This window comes from Mustela putorius, unplaced genomic scaffold (genome assembly GCF_011764305.1).
Source record: "Mustela putorius furo isolate JIRA1106 unplaced genomic scaffold, ASM1176430v1.1 tig00003898_pilon_pilon_pilon, whole genome shotgun sequence".
In the NCBI taxonomy this organism is placed as follows: domain Eukaryota; kingdom Metazoa; phylum Chordata; class Mammalia; order Carnivora; family Mustelidae; genus Mustela; species Mustela putorius.
This window is the reverse complement of record NW_025422047.1, coordinates 10,319,032-10,339,599: the sequence shown is the minus strand read 5'-3', so window position 1 is coordinate 10,339,599 and position 20,568 is coordinate 10,319,032. Positions and strand designations below refer to the sequence as shown.

Below are 20,568 nucleotides of genomic sequence, written 5' to 3'. Positions count from 1 at the left end.
GGGATGGAGTCTCTCATCAGGCTCTCTTCTCAGCAAGGAATCTGCTCCCCCACTTCTCCCTCTGCCTGCTGCTCTTGCGGCTTGTGCTATCTCTCTCTCTCTCTCTGGCAAATAAATAAATAAAATCTTTTAAAAAAAAGTGTCTTTATCAGGAAAGTCAAAGACTATACTGCAAAAACAAATTAATCCCCAAACCTTAGTGGCTTAACACAAGAAAGGTTTATTTCTCACTCACTGGGCAACTAACTCTTCAAAACAACTACTGTTGATTTTTATTACTTGCAATAGTTATGTTCTATAAAGAAACTCTGAATTAACAAATACTAAACCATTGCTCTTAGGGAAGATATGAGGTTAGGTTCCTACAAACCTCTGGTCACAGCATTTTCCTCAGTAGATGGATATATAACCTTGCTTTGTATATTGTGTTTTATATAAGGTGTTTCTGTTTGAGGACTCCTTATTTAATGTATATTGTTGATTCATTAGCACTGGCTTCTTTTTGTCAGCAGCACTGCAACTCACGCCTGAATAAAGTTCATATTTTCTCTGTAAGTCATATCACAGGTTTCCTGTGCTTAGGAGCACTAGAAAGAACCTGAACATTAAGCGTGAGGGCCATTTTAAACAGCAAAATCACCAACAAAAAGAACAAAAATGCAAAACTTGTGGCTCTAAACAGATCATGAAAAGGACATGGATTTCTAGTATGAGAAGGCAGTGGAGTATTGCCTTGAGTAATCTCAGCTGGGAACACACACATCAGGGGACTCAAAGTTTTTACCACTCTGCCTACATCTGTGAGTGATGATGAAAAAACCCAGAAGTTTTGATTTAGGTTCACAAATTTTAATGAGTAGGCTAATTCACAAATACAGAACTCATAAATAATGAGAGTTGATTATACATGTTCTGTGATAATTTGGAGTTTAAGGCTAGTTGGTCTTGTGACACTGCCATCTCAGCCTGCAGTTTCTAGGAAGAGATTACCAGAGTAACATTCACTAACTCTTAAGTTCTTTGGTCATTTACTAGTCACTGGCCAAAACTAGTCACCTGCCCCTACCCAACTGAAAGACATCTGGAAAATGTGGGTGGGAACTTCTTGGATATCTGGTGAACAACATATAACTCAGTTACAAAAGGCAAATCAAAAAGGGAGAAAAATAATTGTAATTTTCAAAGGGAGGAATGTGTTTTTATCAGACAGAGTACCATAGGACAGGTTTGGGGCAGTGAGGATGTTTCAGATTTCCCAACTTCTCTGGTTCCTTCTGGGTACCTCCATTTCAGTTGCCAGATTACAGAGCATTCCAGTCATCCCCACCAATCTTATCCATTTCACTTTAGCAAGAAATGTTAATTTCCTATTCTGGACCTCTGTAATTTCAGTTTGTTTCCATTTTTCTCTCTTTCTGTTTGATCATTCATAGATTGGAACTCTTCTCACTCTTGTCACCAGAACACAGCTGACTGCGTTTGAACTGTGCAGTCTACCTACATACCATTGTTTGTTTGGTTAGATAAATATAGTACTGTAAGTGTATTTTCTTTTTTTTTTTTTTTTTTTTTTTTTTTTTAAAGATTTTATTTATTTATTTATTTGACAGAGAGAAATCACAAGTAGATGGAGAGGCAGGCAGAGAGAGAGAGGGAAGCAGACTCCCTGCTGAGCAGAGAGCCCGATGTGGGCCTCGATCCCAGGACCCTGAGATCATGACCTGAGCCGAAGGCAGCGGCTTAACCCACTGAGCCACCCAGGCGCCCAATGTAAGTGTATTTTCTCTTCCTCATTATTTTGTTAATAATATTTTCTTTGCTCTAGCTTATTAGAATAATATGGTATATTATATATACAATATATAAAATATACATTAATTGATGGTTTATGTCATTGGTAAGGCTTCCAGTTAACAGTGGGCTATTAGTAGTTAAGTTTAGGGGTAGTTAAGATTTTTAACTGCACGGTGGGGTTGGGTGGTCAACTGTATAAGCAGTAACCTGCTTATATCAAATAGTTTGATACATTAGCTATAAACCCCAAACACTTTACCCTCAGTTGGCACATAGTCTGAATCCTTGGTGGCAACAGGATTGCTTAACTGACTACTTGCTCCATCATCATATGGACTGCCAAGAATTTCCCAACCTGGGTTGAGGGAGTACTCATTGTTCCTCTTTCTGTTTGAGCCAAATAGTTTCATACCTGTTCTCAAGGTCTTTCAGTCAAGACACTACTTCCTGGTAAGAATCTCTGTATTAATTAGGGCTCTTTAGTTTCAAATAAAATAATTAATAATGAGTTAGTCTGATAACAATAGTAGCAACATTTAGTGAATGTTTATTTTGTACCAGTGCCTGGCACATGAAAGGTGCTTATTCTTTGTTGGACAAATGCCACATACTGTGCTAAGTACATTAAGTGCATTATCTAATTTAATCCTCTCAATAAGTCTATACTAGTATCTCTCCTTTTTATGGAAAAGAACACTATAACACAGAGAGGTTAGAAATTGCCCACAGGCGTGCCTGGGTGGCTCAGTGGGTTAAAGCCTCTGCCTTCGGCTCAGGTCATGATTCCAGGGTCCTGGGATCGAGCCCCGAGTTGGGCTCTCTGCTCCTCAGGGACCCTGCTTCCTCCTCTCTCTCTCTGCCTGCCTCTCTGCCTACTTGTGATCTCTGTCAAGTAAATAAATAAAATCTTAAAAAAGAAAAGAAAAGAAACTGCCCACAGCACACAGCTAGTAAACATTGGAGCCAGGATTTGAACCCAAGCCATTTCAGTTTTTGGGCTATATTAGCAAAAAAGGAAAATTTATCATAAGAGGGTTGTTATACAACCAAGGGCAGAAATTCAGATGGATTGCGGGATGGGCTGGAACCAGGAGATAGAAAGCTATTGGGAATCCAGGTCTTATTCTTTGATTCTCCTCTCTGCTTTCCAGACTGGATGTGGTAACTTTGATGGGTAAAGGGAAAATATCAGCTAAGGGGTACAATAGATCATTTCACTAATCCTGAATTTTTATTTGTCTTGGAAAATTGTAGCACTATCCTCAACTTTGGAGGCCTGCCCAAGTCATTCCATTCTGTGTGTGGGGGAGGGAGGGGTCTCAATTTCCTCATTTACAGAATGAGAAGTTTTTACCACAGGATTCCCTCAGGTCCCTTCCAGTTCTAAAATTCTATGATCCTAAGTGAACCTCCTAGGGCAGAAGCTCATTAATAATAGATTTGAATGTGTGGGTTTGGGGGATAGAATAGAGGAGGGTTCTGAGGAAAGAGGGACAGAATAATTGTTTAAGTGGAGCCTCAGTGTTGAATTACTATTTAGAGTTGGTATCAGGTAAAAGCCTTTGGGCTTTTAAATGGAGGACAGAAAAGACTTCTCGCCTTGACCAGACCCAGTTATTCTGAATGGGATCTCTCTGATCTATGAGCAGTACTCTCTCTTTCTGTGTGTGTGAGCCTGTGTGAGTGTGTGCATTCCTGTATGTGTGAGCGTGTGAAGTAGCCCCCTTGCACACTGATGTAATCTGGCTTATATCTCTTTTCTCAGCTCAGAATTTTCTAGGGGCTTTCACCTAAGCCACAGGAAGAGAGCCAGAAGGCAAACCCAAACAGTTGAATGGCCCCTTGAGCAAGTCGTACATCCATAAAATGAGAGGTTTTGTCTACGTAACCTCTGAAGTCCTGCCCCATTCTGAGCATTTTGTGGTTCTTGCACTGAATTGAAAGCAGCTTTCCTTTTCCTAAATGTTATGTCCTTGGACCAAACCTTGGTCTTTATTCCTCTTCTCTGTTTATACCTGGCTGCCCGGTTTCTTTTTCTGGGTCCCCTTTCTTCCTTGACTCCTCCGAATCCTACTTGCTTTTTTTTTTTTTTTTAATATTTTATTTATTTATTTGACAGACAGAGATCACAAGCAGGCAGAGAGGCAGGCAGAGAGAGAGGGGAGGAAGCAGGCTCTCTGCGGAGCAGAGAGCCCGATGCGGGGCTCGATCCCAAGACCCTGGGATCATGGCCTGAGCCGAAGGCAGAGGCTTTAACCCACTGAGCCACCCAGGCGCCCCTCCTACTTGCTTTTTAACTCCTTTGGATCTTCTTTGTTTTCTTACATTTTTCTGCAGAATGCCACCCCCCTACAAGATTACACCCTTATCTGTATCCTGGCTCTTAACTGAGGCTGTCTCCTTAGGCTCCACCAAGGGCCCCCTGGGATCCCCTATAACTGGTCCCTTTCACAGAAGCACACCTTTTTCCAAAGCCAGAGGATCAGGTATTCAGAGGCTCAGGTGACAAACCTGTCAGGTTACAGATATTGTTTCCTGAAAGACCACACTATAGTGTCAGTGGCAACTCTGGCTGCCTGTGGTGCTCTGCCCTTACCTGGCTATCCCACGCAAAGTGAGAATAACCAGAACTCACCTCTTACCGGTGCTCACCTGGAAACATGGCTCTGAGCCTCTGGCCTCTGCTGTTGCCGCTATCCTGTGCAGGTGAGAGGAACAGCGAGCAGGGCTGGGGATGAGAGGGATGGTTGCTAAAAAGAGACTTAAGAATGCAGAGATTAACTGGTTTCTATAAAAGACAAAGGAAGGCGTACCTGGGAGGCTCAGTCAGTTAAGCATCTGCCTTCTGCTCAGGTCATGATCCCAGGGTCCTGGGATGGAGTCTGCATTGGCATTGGCAATTGCTAACTAAGCAAGGAAGCCTGCTTCCCCTTCTCCCCTTCCCCACTCCCCTTGCTTGTGCTATCCTGTTTTTTCTCTGTCAAATAAATACTAAAATCTTAAAAAAAAAAAAAAAAAAGATAAAGGAAGATGGGCAGAGACTGGAGCTAGGGAGAAAGCGAAGGTTAAGAAAGCAGGTCAAGGGGAACCGGGGTGGTTCAGTTGGTTAAGCAGCTGCCTTTGGCTCAGGTCATGATCTCAGGGTCCTGGGATTGAGCCCAGGCTCCCTGCTCAGTGGAGAGCCTGCTTCTCCCTCTTCCTCTGCCTGCCACTCTGCCTACTTGTATTCTCTATCTCTGTGTCAAATAAATAAAACCTTTAAAAAAAAAAAGAAGAAGAAGAAGAAGAAAAGGAAGCAGGTCAAGACTTCCTGTAGGCTGATTCAGTAAAGGGACTCAGCTCACCAAACCCTGAGCTTCATCTTCAGATCTAAGCTAGGGCTGGCTTCCAGGGCAAGGCTGAATTGGGTTCTAGGCTCTTCCCCTTGAGTGAGCTCCTGTTTCTCTCTTCACAGTGACTCTGGTCCCTACTGGGATTCAGTCCCTGGACCCTGGGCTCTCCCTCCTGAAGTCATTGCTCTCCACCATGGACCAGGCTCCCCCCGGGTCCCTCAGCCGCTCACAGTTCTCTGCACTCCTAGCCAACATTTCTTCTTCCTTTGAGCCTGGGAGAATGGGGGAGGGACCCGTGGGGGAGCCCCCACCTCTCCAGCCCCCTGTCCTCCGGCTCCACGATTTCCTAGTGACACTGAGAGGCAGCCCAGACTGGGAGCCAATGCTAGGGCTGCTAGGGGATGTGCTGGCACTGCTGGGACAGGAGCAGACCCCCCGGGACTTCCTGGGGCACCAGGCAGGTGTGCTGGGTGGACTCGCAGAGGCGCTGCTAGGAGCCTTAGTTCCTGTGGGACCCCCTACCCCTACCCGCCCCCCATGCACCCGTGATGGGCCCTCTGACTGTGTCCTCGTGGCTGACTGGTTGCCTTCTCTGCTGCTGCTGTTAGAAGGTACACGCTGGCAGACCCTGGTGCAGGTGCAGCCCAGCGTAGACCCCACCAATGCCACAGGCCTTGATGGGAGGGAGCAAGCCCCCCACTTTTTGCAGGGTCTGTTGGGTTTGCTCACCCCAGTGGGGGAACTAGGCTCTGAGGAGGCTCTTTGGGGAGGCCTGCTGCGCACAGTGGGGGCCCCCCTCTATGCTGCCTTCCAGGAGGGGCTGCTCCGTGTCACCGACTCCCTACAGGATGAGGTTTTTTCTATCCTGGGGCAACCAGAGCCTGATGCCAATGGGCAGTGCCAGGGAGGTGAGTGCTGCCAGGTCTGCTGGGCTGTGGCAGGGCAAAGAAGGGGTGAGACTGGGAGAGTCCTCTTCCTTATTGTTTCCCTCCTAGGCAACCTTCAGCAGCTGCTTTTATGGTAAGTAACTCTCTTGCCAGGAAAGGAGTTCTGACTGGGCCTGGGAAGTCATCAGTCTCCAGGGTGGAGGAGAGAACTGACAGGAGGGGTGTTGTTTAGTGGCTTTAGAGCGTGACTGACTAGGTTGGTGTCCCAACTCTACCTTTACCTAGCCATGTGACCTTGGGGAGATTACATTCTCATTCTATGCCTCAGTTTCCCTACTTATATAATATAGATAGTATTAGCCCCCATAGAGTGAGATTGAATGGGTTAATACTGTACATATAAGCCACTTAGAACTGTGCCTCGCACACGTTTCATAAATTTTACCCGGTAGAGATGGGATATGGGAAGAAAGGACAAGACTGGATTCCTCCATCGCTTACTATTTCAGCACAACAATGCCAGAGCATGGTCAGATTTCCTCAATTGCTCGGCAGACTTCCTGAAATGAGGCCAACCAAGGGTTGGCCCTAAGCTACCTAAAAGCATATGAAGAAAGGAGAAAGAAAGGAACCAGGTGGACAGAAGGGACTCCAACTGGGGCTCCTCCTAGATGATTTCGTGCCTTGGCAGGACAGATCTCTCTCCCATTTCCACCTAAACCAGTAACATCTATGGTCCCTGGGACCTTTTGGAAAAGCCTATGCTTGCTGCCCCCCTTGCAGGGCTCTGGGCCAGGGTCAGAATGTTCAACTGGAGGAAATGTAAACTGACCAGATGCTGCCTGCTCCTCCCTCTACACTCAGGGGCATCCGGCACAACCTTTCCTGGGATGTCCAGGCGCTGGGGTTTCTGTCTGGATCACCACCCCCACCCCCTGCCCTCCTCCACTGCCTGAGCACGGGTGTGCCTCTGCCCAGGGCTTCCCAGCCCTCAGCCCACATCAGCCCTCGCCAACGGCGAGCCATCTCTGTGGAGGCCCTCTGCGAGAACCACTCGGGCCCAGCACCACCCTACAGCATTTCCAACTTCTCCATCCACTTGCTCTGCCAGCACGCCAAGCCGGCCACCCCGCGGCCCCCTCCCAGCCCCGCTGCCATCTGCCAGACAGCTGTGTGGTATGCAGTCTCGTGGGCACCAGGTGCCCAAGCTTGGCTCCAGGCTTGCCATGACCAGCTTCCCGATCAGTTCCTGGAGGCAATATGTAGCAACCTCTCCTTTTCAGCCCTGTCTGGCCCCAACCGCCGCCTGGTGAAGCAGCTATGTGCTGGCCTGCTCCCACCCCCCACCAGCTGTCCTGAAGGCCTGCCCCCTGTACCCCTCACCCCAGAGATCTTCTGGGGCTGCTTCTTGGAGAACGAGACTCTGTGGGCTGAGCGGCTGTGTGGAGAGGCAGGTCTGCAGGCTGTCCCCCCCAGCAATCAGGCCTGGGTTCAGCATGTGTGCCAGGGCCCCACCCCAGATGTCACTGCCTTCCCACCCTGCCACGTTGGACCTTGTGGGGAGCGCTGCCCAGATGGGGGAAGCTTCCTGATGATGGTCTGTGTCAACGACACCATGTATGAAGCCCTGGCACCCTTCTGGCCTTGGCTCGCAGGCCAGTGCAGGATAAGTCGTGGGGGTAATGACACTTGCTTCCTAGAGGGGCTCCTGGGCCCTCTTCTACCCTCCCTGCCGCCACTGGGACCATCCCCATTGTGCCTGGCCCCAGCTCCCTTCCTGCTTGGCATGCTATCCCAGTTGCCACGCTGTCAGTCCTCTGTACCAGCCCTTGCCCATTCCACACGCCTACACTATCTCCTGCGCCTGCTGACCTTTCTCCTGGGTCCAGGGGCTGGGGGCACTGAGGCCCAGGGAATGCTGGGGCAGGCCCTGATGCTCTCCAGTCTCCCAGACAACTGTTCCTTCTGGGATGCCTTCCGCCCAGAGGGCCGGCGCAGCGTGCTGCGGACGGTCGGGAAGTACCTGGAAGAGGAGGAACTGCCAACCCCGCTGGGCTTCGAACCCACTGAAAGCGCCAGCTCTGTTACAAACAAGATGGAGCTGCTGGCTTGCTTCAGTGTGAGTGATCTGCCAAGGTGAAAGCCCTGGGAACAGAGGGAAGGACCTCCAAATGATTTCTCTAATGCTGAGAGGATAATAGTATAGTATACTCTAGTGGTTTAAGCACATAGCTCTGGAGTCAGACAGGCTTGGGTTCACATCTTAGTTCTATGATCGACCTTGGACAAGTTACTTAACCTCTCTGGGCAATACTTTTTTTTTTTTTTTTAATCTATAAATGAGGGTTAATACTCATGCCAATTTTTTGGTAGGGTGGCTGTAAGGATTACATAAGATAAGACATGTTATGGGTTATGTATATAGCAAGATACAGAAACATGCGATGAATGTTATTTCATTATTCTGACTCTTTGACTCTCGCCCTTTCTGCTCCAGAAGGGAAAGGGATCAAGTTGGAGGGCCCTAATTCTGTCCCTAGAGAGTGAGACTCAGAGGCTGGCAAAATAGAGGAAGATTGGGCAGAAATGAGAAAAATTCAGGGCAACTACAAATCGGAAGACTTGGGTTCTGGGGTCAACTATGTTACAAATTAGGGTGGTGTTAGGCAAATAATTTAATTTAGGTTTTCTGGGCTTCTGTTTCTTCTCTGTAGAGTGAGGGGACTAGAATACATAAATACCATAAGTCATTCATTGGTTCCCTGTTTTATGAAAGGCACTTTGCTAGGTTCTGCAGGGTATGTAAAAATTCCTTACTCCACGCTGGGGTCCACCTTTCTCAAGCCGTGCATCCAGTGAAATGATTTTAGACAGATTCATAGCAATTTGGTTCCGATCTCCAAGTATTTATTTATTTATTGAGCCAGCAATGAGCCTGGCATGGAAAGGGATACAGGAGAAGTTAGAGACATTGTCCCTGGCCTAAAAGAATTTAATATCTGAGGAGACACACATCCTAGCTTCAGACAAAGAACAAGCATCCTAGGAAGAGGAGTTGGAGTGACTGGGGAAGCTTCAGGAGGGACAGAGGAAATATCTCTTGGCATCCTATCTGTCTCCCCACCAGCCTGTTCTATGGGATCTGCTCCAGAGGGAGAAGAGTGTTTGGGCCTTGCAGATTCTAGTGCAGGTAACTGTTGGAGAGGCACATGGGTGGGCTGGGTCACAACCCCATGAGGCTGTGTCTACCATAACCTCCCACTCCTAGGCATACCTGCACATGCCACCGGAAAATCTCCAGCAGCTGGTGCTTTCAGCAGAGAGGGAGGCTGCTCAGGGCTTCCTGACACTCATGCACCGTTCCTGGGCCCAGCTGCAGGTGGGTATTGAGAGAGGGGGAACCAGGGTGGAGGGAGAAATCTAGGAATCAAGGGCACTTAGGACCCGGTGTGCAGCGGGCTTGCCCAGTGGAAGGAGGATCTTGAGAGGAGATCGCAAGGATACTGAGCATTTCCAGAGCCAGCATCCATTCCTGTGCCCCCCACAGGTACCACCATCGGAGGAGCAGGCCCTGGGTCGCCTGACAGCCTTGCTACTCCAGCGGTACCCACGACTCACCTCCCAACTCTTCATTGACCTGTCACCACTCATTCCCTTCTTGGCTGTCTCTGACCTGATGCGCTTCCCACCATCCTTGTTGGCCAACGACAGTGTGTGAGGACCCCGCACCACCCCTCCTGATCCTGCTGGGGTCAAGCTGACCCCACCGGCCTAGGGCAACCCCTTTCTGAGATCCTCTCTGTTAAAATTAGAGAGAGTCTCCTTCTTGCCTATGATTGTAGGGCTGCAGAGAACTAGGGGACAACTGTTTGGAACAGGGCCAAGGGTTGAGAGCCATTTCTCTCCCCAGCCTGGCTGCCATCCGGGATTATAGCCCAGGAATGAAGCCTGAACAGAAGGAGGCTCTTGCAAAACGCCTGCTGGCCCCTGAGCTTTTCGGGGAAGTGCCTGCCTGGTCCCAAGAACTTCTGTGGGCCGTGCTGCCCCTGCTCCCCCACCTCCCTCTGGAAAACTTTCTGCAGCTCAGCCCTCACCAGGTAGGACATGACCCTCTTAACTTGACCAGCCCATCTTGTGCTAGGTGGGACAGGAGTCCTGGTCGGCTCCTCCCCACAAGAGTCCCACATGACCCCAATACAAGCTGCACCTCCTCATCTCAGATCCAGGCCCTGGAGGATAGCTGGCCAGCAGCAGGTCTTGGGCCAGGGCACGCTCGACATGTGCTACGCAGCCTGGTGAACCAAAGCGTCCAGGATGGAGAGGAGCAGGTGCGCAGGTGAGTGGTTGTAGGGTCGGTGATCAAGGTCACATTGGGAGAGCGGCGAGGATGGCTGCTGGATAGGTTGGGGTCCTAGGAAGGCAGGGGCAAGAAAGTAGGCAAGGGACACAGGCAGTATTGGATTCCGGGACAGAGTCCTATCTATGGCACCCGTATTTCCTAGTTTAGTGGTCAGAATGCCCACTCGCTGTACCCACGTGGTCCCCACCTTAGTGCCAGCTTCCGTGACCACATGAAGGCCAGCTTCGTGCCCTTCTCAGGCTGGGGTCCCTCGCCTGTTTCCTGAGCCCTGAGGAGCTGCAGAGCCTGGTACCCTTGAGTGATCCAATGGGGCCGGTGGAACGGGGGCTGCTGGAATGTGCGGCCAACGGGACTCTCAGCCCACAAGGACGGGTGAGCCCCTTGGCACAGGCCTACGAGACCCCAGGCTCTTCTTGAGTCAGTGTGGAGGGCTCGCCCAGTGATCTCAACCACACGTGAGCACAATAGTGCCAGCCCTCCTGGACCTCTGCCACCTCTGTTCCTTTATCCATGGTCATTCTTATCTGTTTACCACCTCTTCCAGAACTATGCCATTTGGTTTATGAGACCCCACACATACCCTCTGAGATCTTCAACCCAATCTGTTCCTATCCCAGCCCTGGTTCTAAGTCCCAGACCAGGCCCTAGGAAATCCAAATCCGGGATCAGACAGGAAGTTTAAAGTTCACTTATCTTTTCTCTCCAGTCCCAAAACTTCTTTGGTTACAGGTGGCATATGAGCTTCTGGGAGTGTTGCGCTCTTCCGGAGGGGCTGTGCTGAGCCCCGGGGAGCTGCGAGTCTGGGCCCCTCTCTTCCCTCAGCTGGGCCTCCGCTTCCTGCAGGAGCTGTCAGAGCCCCAGCTAAGAGCCATGCTTCCTGCCCTGCAGGGAACCAGTGTCACACCCGCCCAGGTGGGCCTGTCTTGCTCTCTGGTGTCTACCCTCCAGCCCTGGGAACACCAGTCAAGAGAATTACGGTCAGGGATACCATTAGTTCCTCTAGAGCCTCCTCCTTTTTCTCTGTCCCAAGGAGGGACCCCTCATACCCCCTTCTTCAGATCAAGAAGATCCATGGCCAGGCTAGTCAGTGGGGGTGGTAGAGAGGGAGCTACAAGTTTTAGAGAGTAGGCCCTCGGGACTTGTTTCAAACCTGGCTGCCAGGACCTGAAAAGCTGCTGTTTCCTGTCTACTCCCACCTTAGGCTGTTTTACTGCTCGGTCGGCTCCTCCCCAGACATGATGTGAGTAGCAGCCCCTTCTCAACATCCTCCAGAGGTCCTTGTCCCCCTTTCCCTGCCTCCTGCATCTGCCCCTTTCTTCCCTCCATGCTTCCTCACCTGCCACTTACTGTACTGGGTTTGCTGCTCTTCTTCAGGACTCTTGTCTCTCTTGCTCCCCAGCTGTCCCTGGAGGAACTCTGCTCCTTGCACCCTCTGCTGCCAGGTCTCAGCTCCCAGACACTCCAGGCCATCCCTAGGCGAGTTCTGATTGGGGCCTGCTCCTGCCTAGCCCCCGAACTATCACGCCTCTCAGCCTGCCAGACCGCAGCATTGTTGCAGACATTTCGGGTATGAGAGTGGCAGGGAGGATGAGGCCCTGAAGGATGTGGGCTCTGGGGAAGGAGCAGGGAATCTTCCCTTTGGCCAGGGAAGGTCTCCCACACTTCCCCACTTTCTTACACACACACACACACACACACACACACACACACACTGCCAATTCTCACGCAGGGGAAAGATGGAGTTAAAAACATAGGTACGACAGGTGCCGGTGCAGCTGTGTGTATCCCTGGTCAGGTACGTGTGGCATCTCCCAACTAAACTCTTCTCCCCATCCAAGGGCGGTTTCATACGGCTGGTGCTGCTTCACACACTCCCCCCAAGAGTCCAGGCTGGCTCTGTGCCCCCCCCAAGACATTAGTTGCCCTCCCCAGTTCCAGAGAACAGGAAAGCATGATCCACACTGGCCTAGAATGTCAAGGCCAACCACCCTGCTTTCAGATAAAGAGACCAAAGCTCAGAGAGGACTTTAGTCCACCAGGTGCCCAAATAGCAGCAAGACTTGCCCGCAGCCGCCTTGAGGTGAGGGCCCTCAGGCGTGCACCGCTCTAGTGGCACAGATCATCCAGTCTTATCCTAGCTGTGGTCCTTTCCTGCCCCCATGGCTCCCTTTACCTACTGCTGCACTGCGATACTCACATGGCCACTGGCAGCCTATCCCCACCACCTGGCCAGACTGCCTGCTTCCCCTACTCCCGCTGAAGCTGCTGCAGCTGGACACCACGGCTCTTCTGGCTAACCGGAGGCGCTACCGCCAGCTGCCCTGGTCTGAGCAGCAGGTAATTCTCTCCACTTAGCCTAGGACTACTCACTGTGTCCCACCTCTTTTACCCAGCAGCCCTACATTGGGCACTTTAGCCTGAGCATCCTTTATATTTTATAATATGACTTGCTTGGCTCATTTCTTCTCCCTCCTCCCTAATCCTCCATTTCTCTGTCTCTGTCTCTGTCTCTCTGTCGGAGAGGAATGTGCATTTGGGAGAGCAGGAGGCTAATGGGATCTACACGGTGGGGAGGCAAGACTGGGTCCAAAGCATCTTAAGTTCTTAGGCAACTATCTCTGCTGGGGTGCTGCTCCTCTTTTTTCTCTTGTAGGCACAGTTTCTCTGGAAGAAGATGCAGGTGCCCACCAACCTGACACTCAGGAATCTGCAGTGAGTAACCTGTGTTGCGCAGTGAGTTTAATTCAACTAACAATTTTTGAGCACTTACCATGTGCCAGATACCATGTGATGTGTTGGGAGATGTAGGGATGAATGACACATGGTGCCAGCCTGTGGTCCCCCTCTTGGCTCTTTCTCCCTTTACCCTCCTGCCCTCCCACAGGACCACAACTACCCTGATGAGTCTATCTGAATCTACCCAGATTCAGAAAACCTGGGTTCATGTCCCAGCCCTGACATGTATTTGCGATCTTGGGCAAGTCATTTAACCTCTCTAAGCTTCAGTTTTTTCCTTCTATAGAATGAGAATTAAAATGGTACCTACCTCATAGGATGTGGTTATAAAGATTAAATGAGATAAGGCATGTAAGGGACTTAATAGAGTGGCTGGCCCTATGCAAGCTCCCAATAGACATTTGCTGTTGTTAGTTTGATCCGGTTAGTTAATCAGAACCACTGGCCAAGGAGAATAAACAGGAATAAGTAAGTAGAAGAATCATGGTCTTCAGAATCTAAAGATCTAGCTCTAGGCTCAGTTTAGCATGTTTGTAGGAGAATAATGTGGGGAACTTCGCTTGACCTCTGTGAATGTTTATTTTCCTCTCTGATAAACAGTGATGATGTGGGGAGCCAATGAGAACATCCGTGGAAAATCATATCTCAAACTATAAGTTACTGTAAATGAGCATCTGTACTTGTGTTGATACAATGAGCAGACAGACCATGGCATGTGATGAATGAGCATCTGTCCATTCACACACCTACAGGGCTCTGGGCACCCTGGCGGGGGGCATGTCGTGTGAGTTTCTGCAGCAGATCAACTCGATGGCAGACTTCCTTGAAGTTGTGCACATGATCTATCAGCTGCCCACTGGGGTTCGAGGGAGCCTGGTGAGAGGGGGTGCTTAGGCATTAGTTGGAGCAGGGAGGCAAGGACCCTGGATACAGAATCCGGTTCCCAAACTTAAGTCTGTCCTGACATGTTTCCCTACCCTGTCCTACAGAGGGCTTGTATCTGGGCAGAGCTACAGCGGAGGATGACCATGCCAGAGCCAGAGTTGGCAACCCTGGGGCCAGAACTGAGTGGGCTAGATGCAAAGCTACTCCTGGATTTACCGTAAGTGCTCTGACTAGAGAAACTGGCTCCTTAGAAGTCTCAACTTGGGGTAGAAGATCTGCCCTTAGGAAGTGCCCTTAGGTGGTGTTTTTTTGTTTGTTTGTTTGTTTTTCTTTTTTTTCCTGATTGTTCCCTGATACCAGTTATAGCCCAAAGTGGAGGATTCTATTCAAAGTTGCTCTATGTCTTGACTGGTTCCCAGAACATGGTCCCAACATGGGACAGCTGAGGGTGGGTAACACGATGATGTGGCCTTCCAAGCAGTCATAATATAATAGGCTACATTAATAGAGATAGACTATCTAAGCTGAGGGGGGCAATGGTCCAATTCTGCCCTAGAGGATTATAGTCTGTTTAAGCAACCATGTTGTCAGTGTGTCAGTGGAGTACAGAAAGAAAACATGTATGAAACATGCATGATAAATGCCTTCAAATACCCCAAAGGCTATCAAATAGAAAATAGATGGGCATGTTTCTGAAGGGCCATATTGGGCATTGCAAGGACAAAGGAATAAAAATCAGAGTCTTGCAAAATATAAGGAAAATTGATGTAGTGAATTCCCAACATCACAATTCAAGAGGTGTTCAAGCCTAGGCTGGATGGTCCCATAGCAGGAATGTTGTACAGCACATTCAAGTATGGGTAAGGGTCGTGGGGAGAGAAAACCCATGAACCTGAGTCCTCCTAACACAGACTCTGGGAGTTTATGAGTATCTCTCATAGGCCTCTTTTTCCATTTTACCCCCATCTCTACCCCACTGCCATCTAAACTGTAAGTCAGGGTAGAAAAAGGCTGGTGTTAGCCTTCCTAGGGATGAGGTGGTGGTCAAAGTGGTTGACTCCATCCTTACATTTTTATAGGTCTTTCCACAGATTTTGGCCCTTGTGCTACACAGCCTAGTTCCAGATTTGGCAGCCCTAGAGTATACAATATCACTCCCAATTTGGGTGCAAGAGGGCTTAAAAATAAAGCCATTCAAATCTTTTTAATTTAGATAATTTTAGAATTCCAAGGACCTAGATAAGGTGAAAGATCCTAGACCATGAGCTGGAAGACCTGAGTCCCTCATCTGTGAAAGAGTAAGAAAAATACCTTTCTTACCTCAAAATCTTGTCATAAGGATCAAATGAGAGAACACCCAAAAGAACTTGGTAAACTGTGTAGCATGATACAAATGAGAGAGGACCTCCTCCCAACAGGTAGAGGAAGGGTGATGCTGTAGAAGAGAGGAACTGGGAGTAAGATCCCACCACCTCTGGGAACCCGTCTCCTAATCTATCAATGGGGTTGATAACTAAAGATAGTTGATATTTGGTGCTTTGGGTTCCATTAGATGGTAGGATCATTGGTCATTTCTTTTTGGGAATACTAGAAGTATGTCATTCCTTTTGTTCCCTCCCTTTAAACACTATGATGGGAATTGCATCTGGGGCAATTTAATATCAGATCCTGTCAGGGACATAAGGTTTATTCTGATGTTACCTCTTTTGTCTGGGCAATGTGGTGTTCTGTGGTCTCTTTTCAACAGGGCTCATTTCTGAGGGCCCCTGTTGTCAAATTGTTATAGGGTCCGGTTGATGGAGAGACTGTCCAATGAATCTATTATGTTGGTGGTGGAGCTGGTACGAGGAGCTCCAGAGCAGCTGCTGGCACTGACCCCACTCCACCGTGTAGCCCTGGCAGAGAGGGCACTACAAAACTTGGTAAGAGTCCAACCTACCAGACTCAGAGTTGCTGCCTGGATCATTTTTACCTCTCAGACAATGTTCTCTGTCTTCTAGGCCCAGCCCCACACTTTTGATGCCAAACAGGTTCTTGTCCACAAGGCCCTAGCCCCTAGATCTACCTCCAGGTTCTATTCCTTGAGAACCTGCTTCCTATTTCCTATCCACATTCACTGGAGTCCCAGAAATCCTTTGGATTCCATCGCTTAGCCTTTCTGCCTCCACCTATCTGGGCTCCTGATTTAAGAAAGTAAACAATGGCAGTGAACATTATAGGGTTTTGAGTTGGGAGCTTGGAGGGAGAGAAGAATCAAAGATTTTGGTGTCTTGATCAAAGAGTCTGGTCGTCTGAGTCAGAGATGCATTGTCCCAAGGCCTGATGCCCCTCTCTAGGCTCCAAAGGAGACAACAGTCTCAAGGGAAGTGCTGGAGACATTGGGCCCCTTGGTTGGATTCCTGGGGATAGAGAGTACACGACGGATCCCCCTACCGATCCTCCTGGCCCATCTCAATCAGCTGCAGGGCTTCTGCCTAGGAGAGCCATTTGCCACAGAGCTGGGATGGCTCCTGTCGCAGGAGCCTGTTCTTGGGTATGAACCTTCGGAAACTTCCAATTCTAACTCATCCTACACCCACCCTCTTAACCACCATCATCAGTGGCAGCTCATTTAATACACTCAAGGGTCCTTGGAGCCCTGAGTCCCCAATCCTAGCATGTCCTCTTTCCCCCTTCCTTTCCATCACAGTTCTCTCAGCATCCCAGCCCCTGATCTTCTTCCTGTCCCCCAGGAAGCCAGAGTTGTGGAGCCAGGGTGAAGTAGAACAAGCTGGACGCCTAGTACTCACTCTGTCTACCGAAGCTATTTCCTTGATCCCCAGGGTGAGGTGAAGGAACAAGGGAGGGAGTAAGGGCAGAGAGGGGACTGGTGAGCTGGTTCTGGGGAGCTAAGGCCAAGGAGGTGTGGGGCAAGGGTTGTAAAGCCTGAATCTGGGGAAATTGCTAAAAAGAGAAAAGACTTTAGAATTAGAGCTGCAGCAGCTGGCCCTGACCTTCCTAGATCTCTGCACTCTCCATATCACTTCTCACACAGGAAGCCTTGGGACCAGAGACCCTGGAGCGGCTCCTAGAGAAGCAGCGGAGCTGGGAGCAGAGCAGAGTTGGACAGCTATGTGGCGGTCCACAGCTTGCACCCAAGAAAGCCGCCTTGGTAGCTGGGATTGTACGGCCTACTGCAGAAGATCTCCCAGGTGAAACTACCCAAATATTCTTAAGTCTATTAGAGTGTATAGAAAAGAATATTCAGCAATGGAATCAGAATTTTAGGCTTTAGGTATGATGTGCCCTTTGGGAAGATTTACACACTTTCTGTTCTCTGGGCTTGGTTTTCTAATCTATAAACCAAAGTGGTTAGCGGGATGATCTTCAAGGTCTTTTCTAGTTCTAGGGTTCTATAGCCCTAGAAATTTAGAACCCATTGCACTTTGAGCCCAGGATTTCCCTTTTCCTATTGTCTTATCCCTGTTAACAGTGACCCAGCTTGTAGGCTCGGCTCTGTGCTAGAGTATGGAGCTGACTGCTGGGAAGATGCTTAGGATGTAGGCAGGGGACCCTCTGGGACCTGAGACCTGGGTTCTGATCTAGACCTGCCATTAAATCCCTAGGCAACCTCTTTCAGTCTTCCATTTATATAATGTGGAGCTTGTCCTCTCTAATCACTTACTTCTTCTAATGTCCTTTGAGTCCTGTAATTCTCACACTATAGTAATCCTTTGGCCCATAGTGTCCACATTGCCCTTTCCAAAGGTTGGAGGGGTCATTCCATCTGTAGATATCTCTCGGGGCGTAGTTTAGTTCCACACTGACTCCCTGTGCCTGCCTTACCTCTTCAGAACCTGTGCCAAATTGTGCAGATGTACGGGGGACATTCCCAGCAGCCTGGTCAGCAACCCAGATTGCGGAGATGGAGCTCTCAGACTTTGAGGACTGCCTGGCATTATTTGCGGGAGACCCAGGACTTGGGCCTGAAGAACTACGGGCAGCGATGGGCAAGGCAAAACAGGTTAGGGATGGAGAGGCCAACATGAGGAAGCTGGTTGGGTGCAGTGTGGAACACAAGGAAATGGATAGCCGGGTAAGAAGTGGGAGAAACAGAAGATTAAAGAATTAGAGAGTTTGGATCCTGAGTAGGGAGTCAGAGGAAAGGAAGCTAGTTCAATGGGTAGAGGGAAGAAAGCAGTGGTTACCAAACTTTACTGTGTATCAAAATTATCCAGGGAGTAGGTTTATAAAATGCTGATGCAAGGGTCCCATGCCGCTCACTGAAGAATCATCTTAATGCTATAGGGATCTACATTTTAACAGGCATTCCCAGTGAATCTGGTGCACATAAACGTTTAGAAATCATGGACTAAGAGTGTGCTATTCTTCCCTACTGAGACTCTAGCATCTTTCAGTAATGGCCTAGTCAGAGGAACCTTAAACCATCCTCATTTTACAGCTGAGGAAGCTAAAGACCTAGAGAGGCAAGTGACAGCTAAGGTCAGAGGCATGACTAAGACCCAGCATTCTGACTCCTAGAGCAATGCTTTTCCATTCCCATTGTTCTTCTCTTTCTCCTAGTTGTGGGGTCCTCCCCGGGGATTCCGTCCTGAGCAGATCCTGCAGCTGGGTCGGCTCTTAATAGGTCTAGGAGAGCGGGAACTACAGGAGCTGACCCTAGCGGACTGGGGAGTGCTGAGCACCCTGGGACAGATAGATGGCTGGAGCTCTGTCCAGGTAACACCTTCCCTTTTTCTACTACCTTCCAAATATCCATTCCACAGGTCCAGGCTTCTAGGTCACCTAATTCCCAAGGAATGTTTTCCTGTCACCCTCCCTGGCCATTCTTTCTATTTTTAAATACCCCATATTTGCGGCACTAGAAACTCTGTGATTTATTCACTTCGAGCCCCTGCACAGGTAAAACTCCCTCCTGCCTATTTTCCCTGGCCTAGTTTTGGATCCTCAACCTTCCCCATGCCTAGTGGAACTTCTGGTCTTAAGAATATAAGTATATAGTCCAGTAGCACTTGTCACTTCCCTAATCACTTCCTCTTCCAAGAATTCCCCATGATTTCTCTCCTTATTCTCTGCCCTCCATCCCCATATCAGCTCCGGGTTGTGGTCTCCAGTTTCTTGCGGCAGAGTGGCCGGCACGTGAGCCACCTGGACTTCCTTCACCTGACTGCCCTGGGTTATACGCTCTGCGGACTTCGGCCAGAGGAGCTACAGCATATCAGCAGTTGGGAATTTAGGTCACCTGTGGAGGGGGGTTGTGGGTGGTGGTGCTGAGGTAAAGGTGGACTCACTGGGGTTGGAAGGCTCATGAAGGAGTGGTCCCAGGGAGGAAGGGACCTCACTTGAAGCAGTCTCTACTCCCATCTCACAACCATGCGCCCTATCACCGTGGCTGAATCTTCCTCCCTCCCACCCCACTCTTCCACAGCCAAGCAGCTCTCTTCCTGGGCAATCTGCATCTCCGGTGTTCTGAGCAGCAGCTGGAAGTTCTGGCCCAGCTCCTTGTGCTGCCTGGTGGTTTTGGTCCCATCAGTAACTGGGGGCCTGAGATCTTCACTGAAATCGGCACCATAGCAGGTAGGGAGGCCGGACCACTGCTGGTTCTGGTTGTCATGGGTTGGTTTCTGTACCATGGCTGGACTGGGTGGAGTACTGCTCTGGAATTCTTCAAGGTGGGAGTCTGAGAAGATATTTAGGTAAGAGGTTGAAGATGTGTTGGGGAAGGTGTATGGTACTTTGGGAGAGGTTGGAGAAGGTCTGTAGGTTTGAAGAGAAGGGGGGAGGGAGGTATACAACAGTGTTTGAATGTCCATTCCACTTGCTTTAACAGCAGGGATCCCAGACCTGGCTCTTTCAGCACTGCTGCAGGAACAGATCCAGGGCCTTACCCCTCTTGCTATTTCTGTCATCCCTGCTCCTAAATTTGCTGTAAGTATTGATGGGCTGGCGTTTGGGGTGACCATGAAGAGCCAGGGCCCAACAGGGGCTACAGTGGATGCACTGATTCCTGTCCCCACCCCCAGGTGGTGTTCAGCCCCACCCAGCTATCTAGTCTCACAAGTGTTCAGGCTGTGGCTGTCACTCCTGAACAAATGGCCTTTCTGAGTCCTGAGCAGCGACGAGCTGTGGCATGGGCCCAGCACGAGGGGAAGGAGAATCCAGAACAGCAGGGTGAGTTCCTAAATGCACAGCCTGACCTCCAACTCCTGACCCAGAATCTGCCCCTGGACTTAGTTCTCTCTGGCTCGTAAGACTCACTCAGGGAGATCCCTGGAATAAAGGGATCTAGGCAGATAGCTGCCATCTATTAGTGGTTCCTGGGGAACAGAGGTATAATATTCCTCCCATTCTCTGTCTCATTATAGGTCGAAGCACAGCCCGGGGCCTTCAAGACTGGTCACAACCCTCCTGGGCCATGGCGTTGACCATCTGCTTCCTTGGCAACCTGCTACAAACCTGTCTCTACAGTTAAAGAGAGAGATTGTTGGGAAAGAAACTTTAATAAAGTGCAAATGGAAATGCATTCTAATTATCTTCAGGAAGCCGATGAGGAATATGGGTAAAATGCTAATGC

General features: G+C 49.5%; 1 protein-coding gene across 2 annotated transcripts; it reads left to right on the top strand.

Annotated features, from left to right (window-relative positions):
• Positions 1–4,179: 4,179 nt before the first annotated feature.
• Positions 4,180–20,517, top strand: STRC (stereocilin). 2 transcript variants are annotated; one of them, XM_045067800.1, is made up of 29 exons: positions 4,183–4,500; positions 5,249–6,034; positions 6,122–6,146; positions 6,878–8,132; positions 9,141–9,203; positions 9,282–9,392; positions 9,561–9,727; positions 9,924–10,110; positions 10,234–10,349; positions 10,613–10,745; positions 11,103–11,285; positions 11,575–11,613; positions 11,773–11,940; positions 12,103–12,168; positions 12,585–12,710; positions 13,027–13,085; positions 13,862–13,985; positions 14,099–14,211; positions 15,781–15,916; positions 16,331–16,527; positions 16,727–16,817; positions 17,029–17,185; positions 17,828–17,997; positions 18,558–18,713; positions 19,089–19,231; positions 19,423–19,571; positions 19,825–19,922; positions 20,018–20,165; positions 20,360–20,517. In XM_045067800.1, the coding sequence occupies exons 1-29, from the start codon at positions 4,455–4,457 to the stop codon at positions 20,464–20,466; spliced, it is 5,319 nt and encodes a 1,772-aa protein (XP_044923735.1). In that variant the 5' UTR covers positions 4,183–4,454; the 3' UTR covers positions 20,467–20,517. The 2 variants fall into 2 exon arrangements, with proteins under 2 accessions (XP_044923736.1, XP_044923735.1); XM_045067801.1 differs by lacking the exon at positions 20,018–20,165 and having other exon boundaries at positions 4,180–4,500.
• Positions 20,518–20,568: the final 51 nt, after the last annotated feature.

What these genes read in the sequence shown, in the direction of transcription:
- STRC (XM_045067800.1), top strand. Translation starts at nt 4,455, where the DNA reads ATGGCTCTGAGCCTCTGGCCTCTGCTGTTGCCGCTATCCTGTGCAG. An exon ending in TGAAATCGGCACCATAGCAG is followed by an intron (nt 19,572 to 19,824) that starts GTAGGGAGGCCG and finishes TTGCTTTAACAG; the next exon opens with CAGGGATCCCAGACCTGGCT. An exon ending in GGAGAATCCAGAACAGCAGG is followed by an intron (nt 20,166 to 20,359) that starts GTGAGTTCCTAA and finishes GTCTCATTATAG; the next exon opens with GTCGAAGCACAGCCCGGGGC.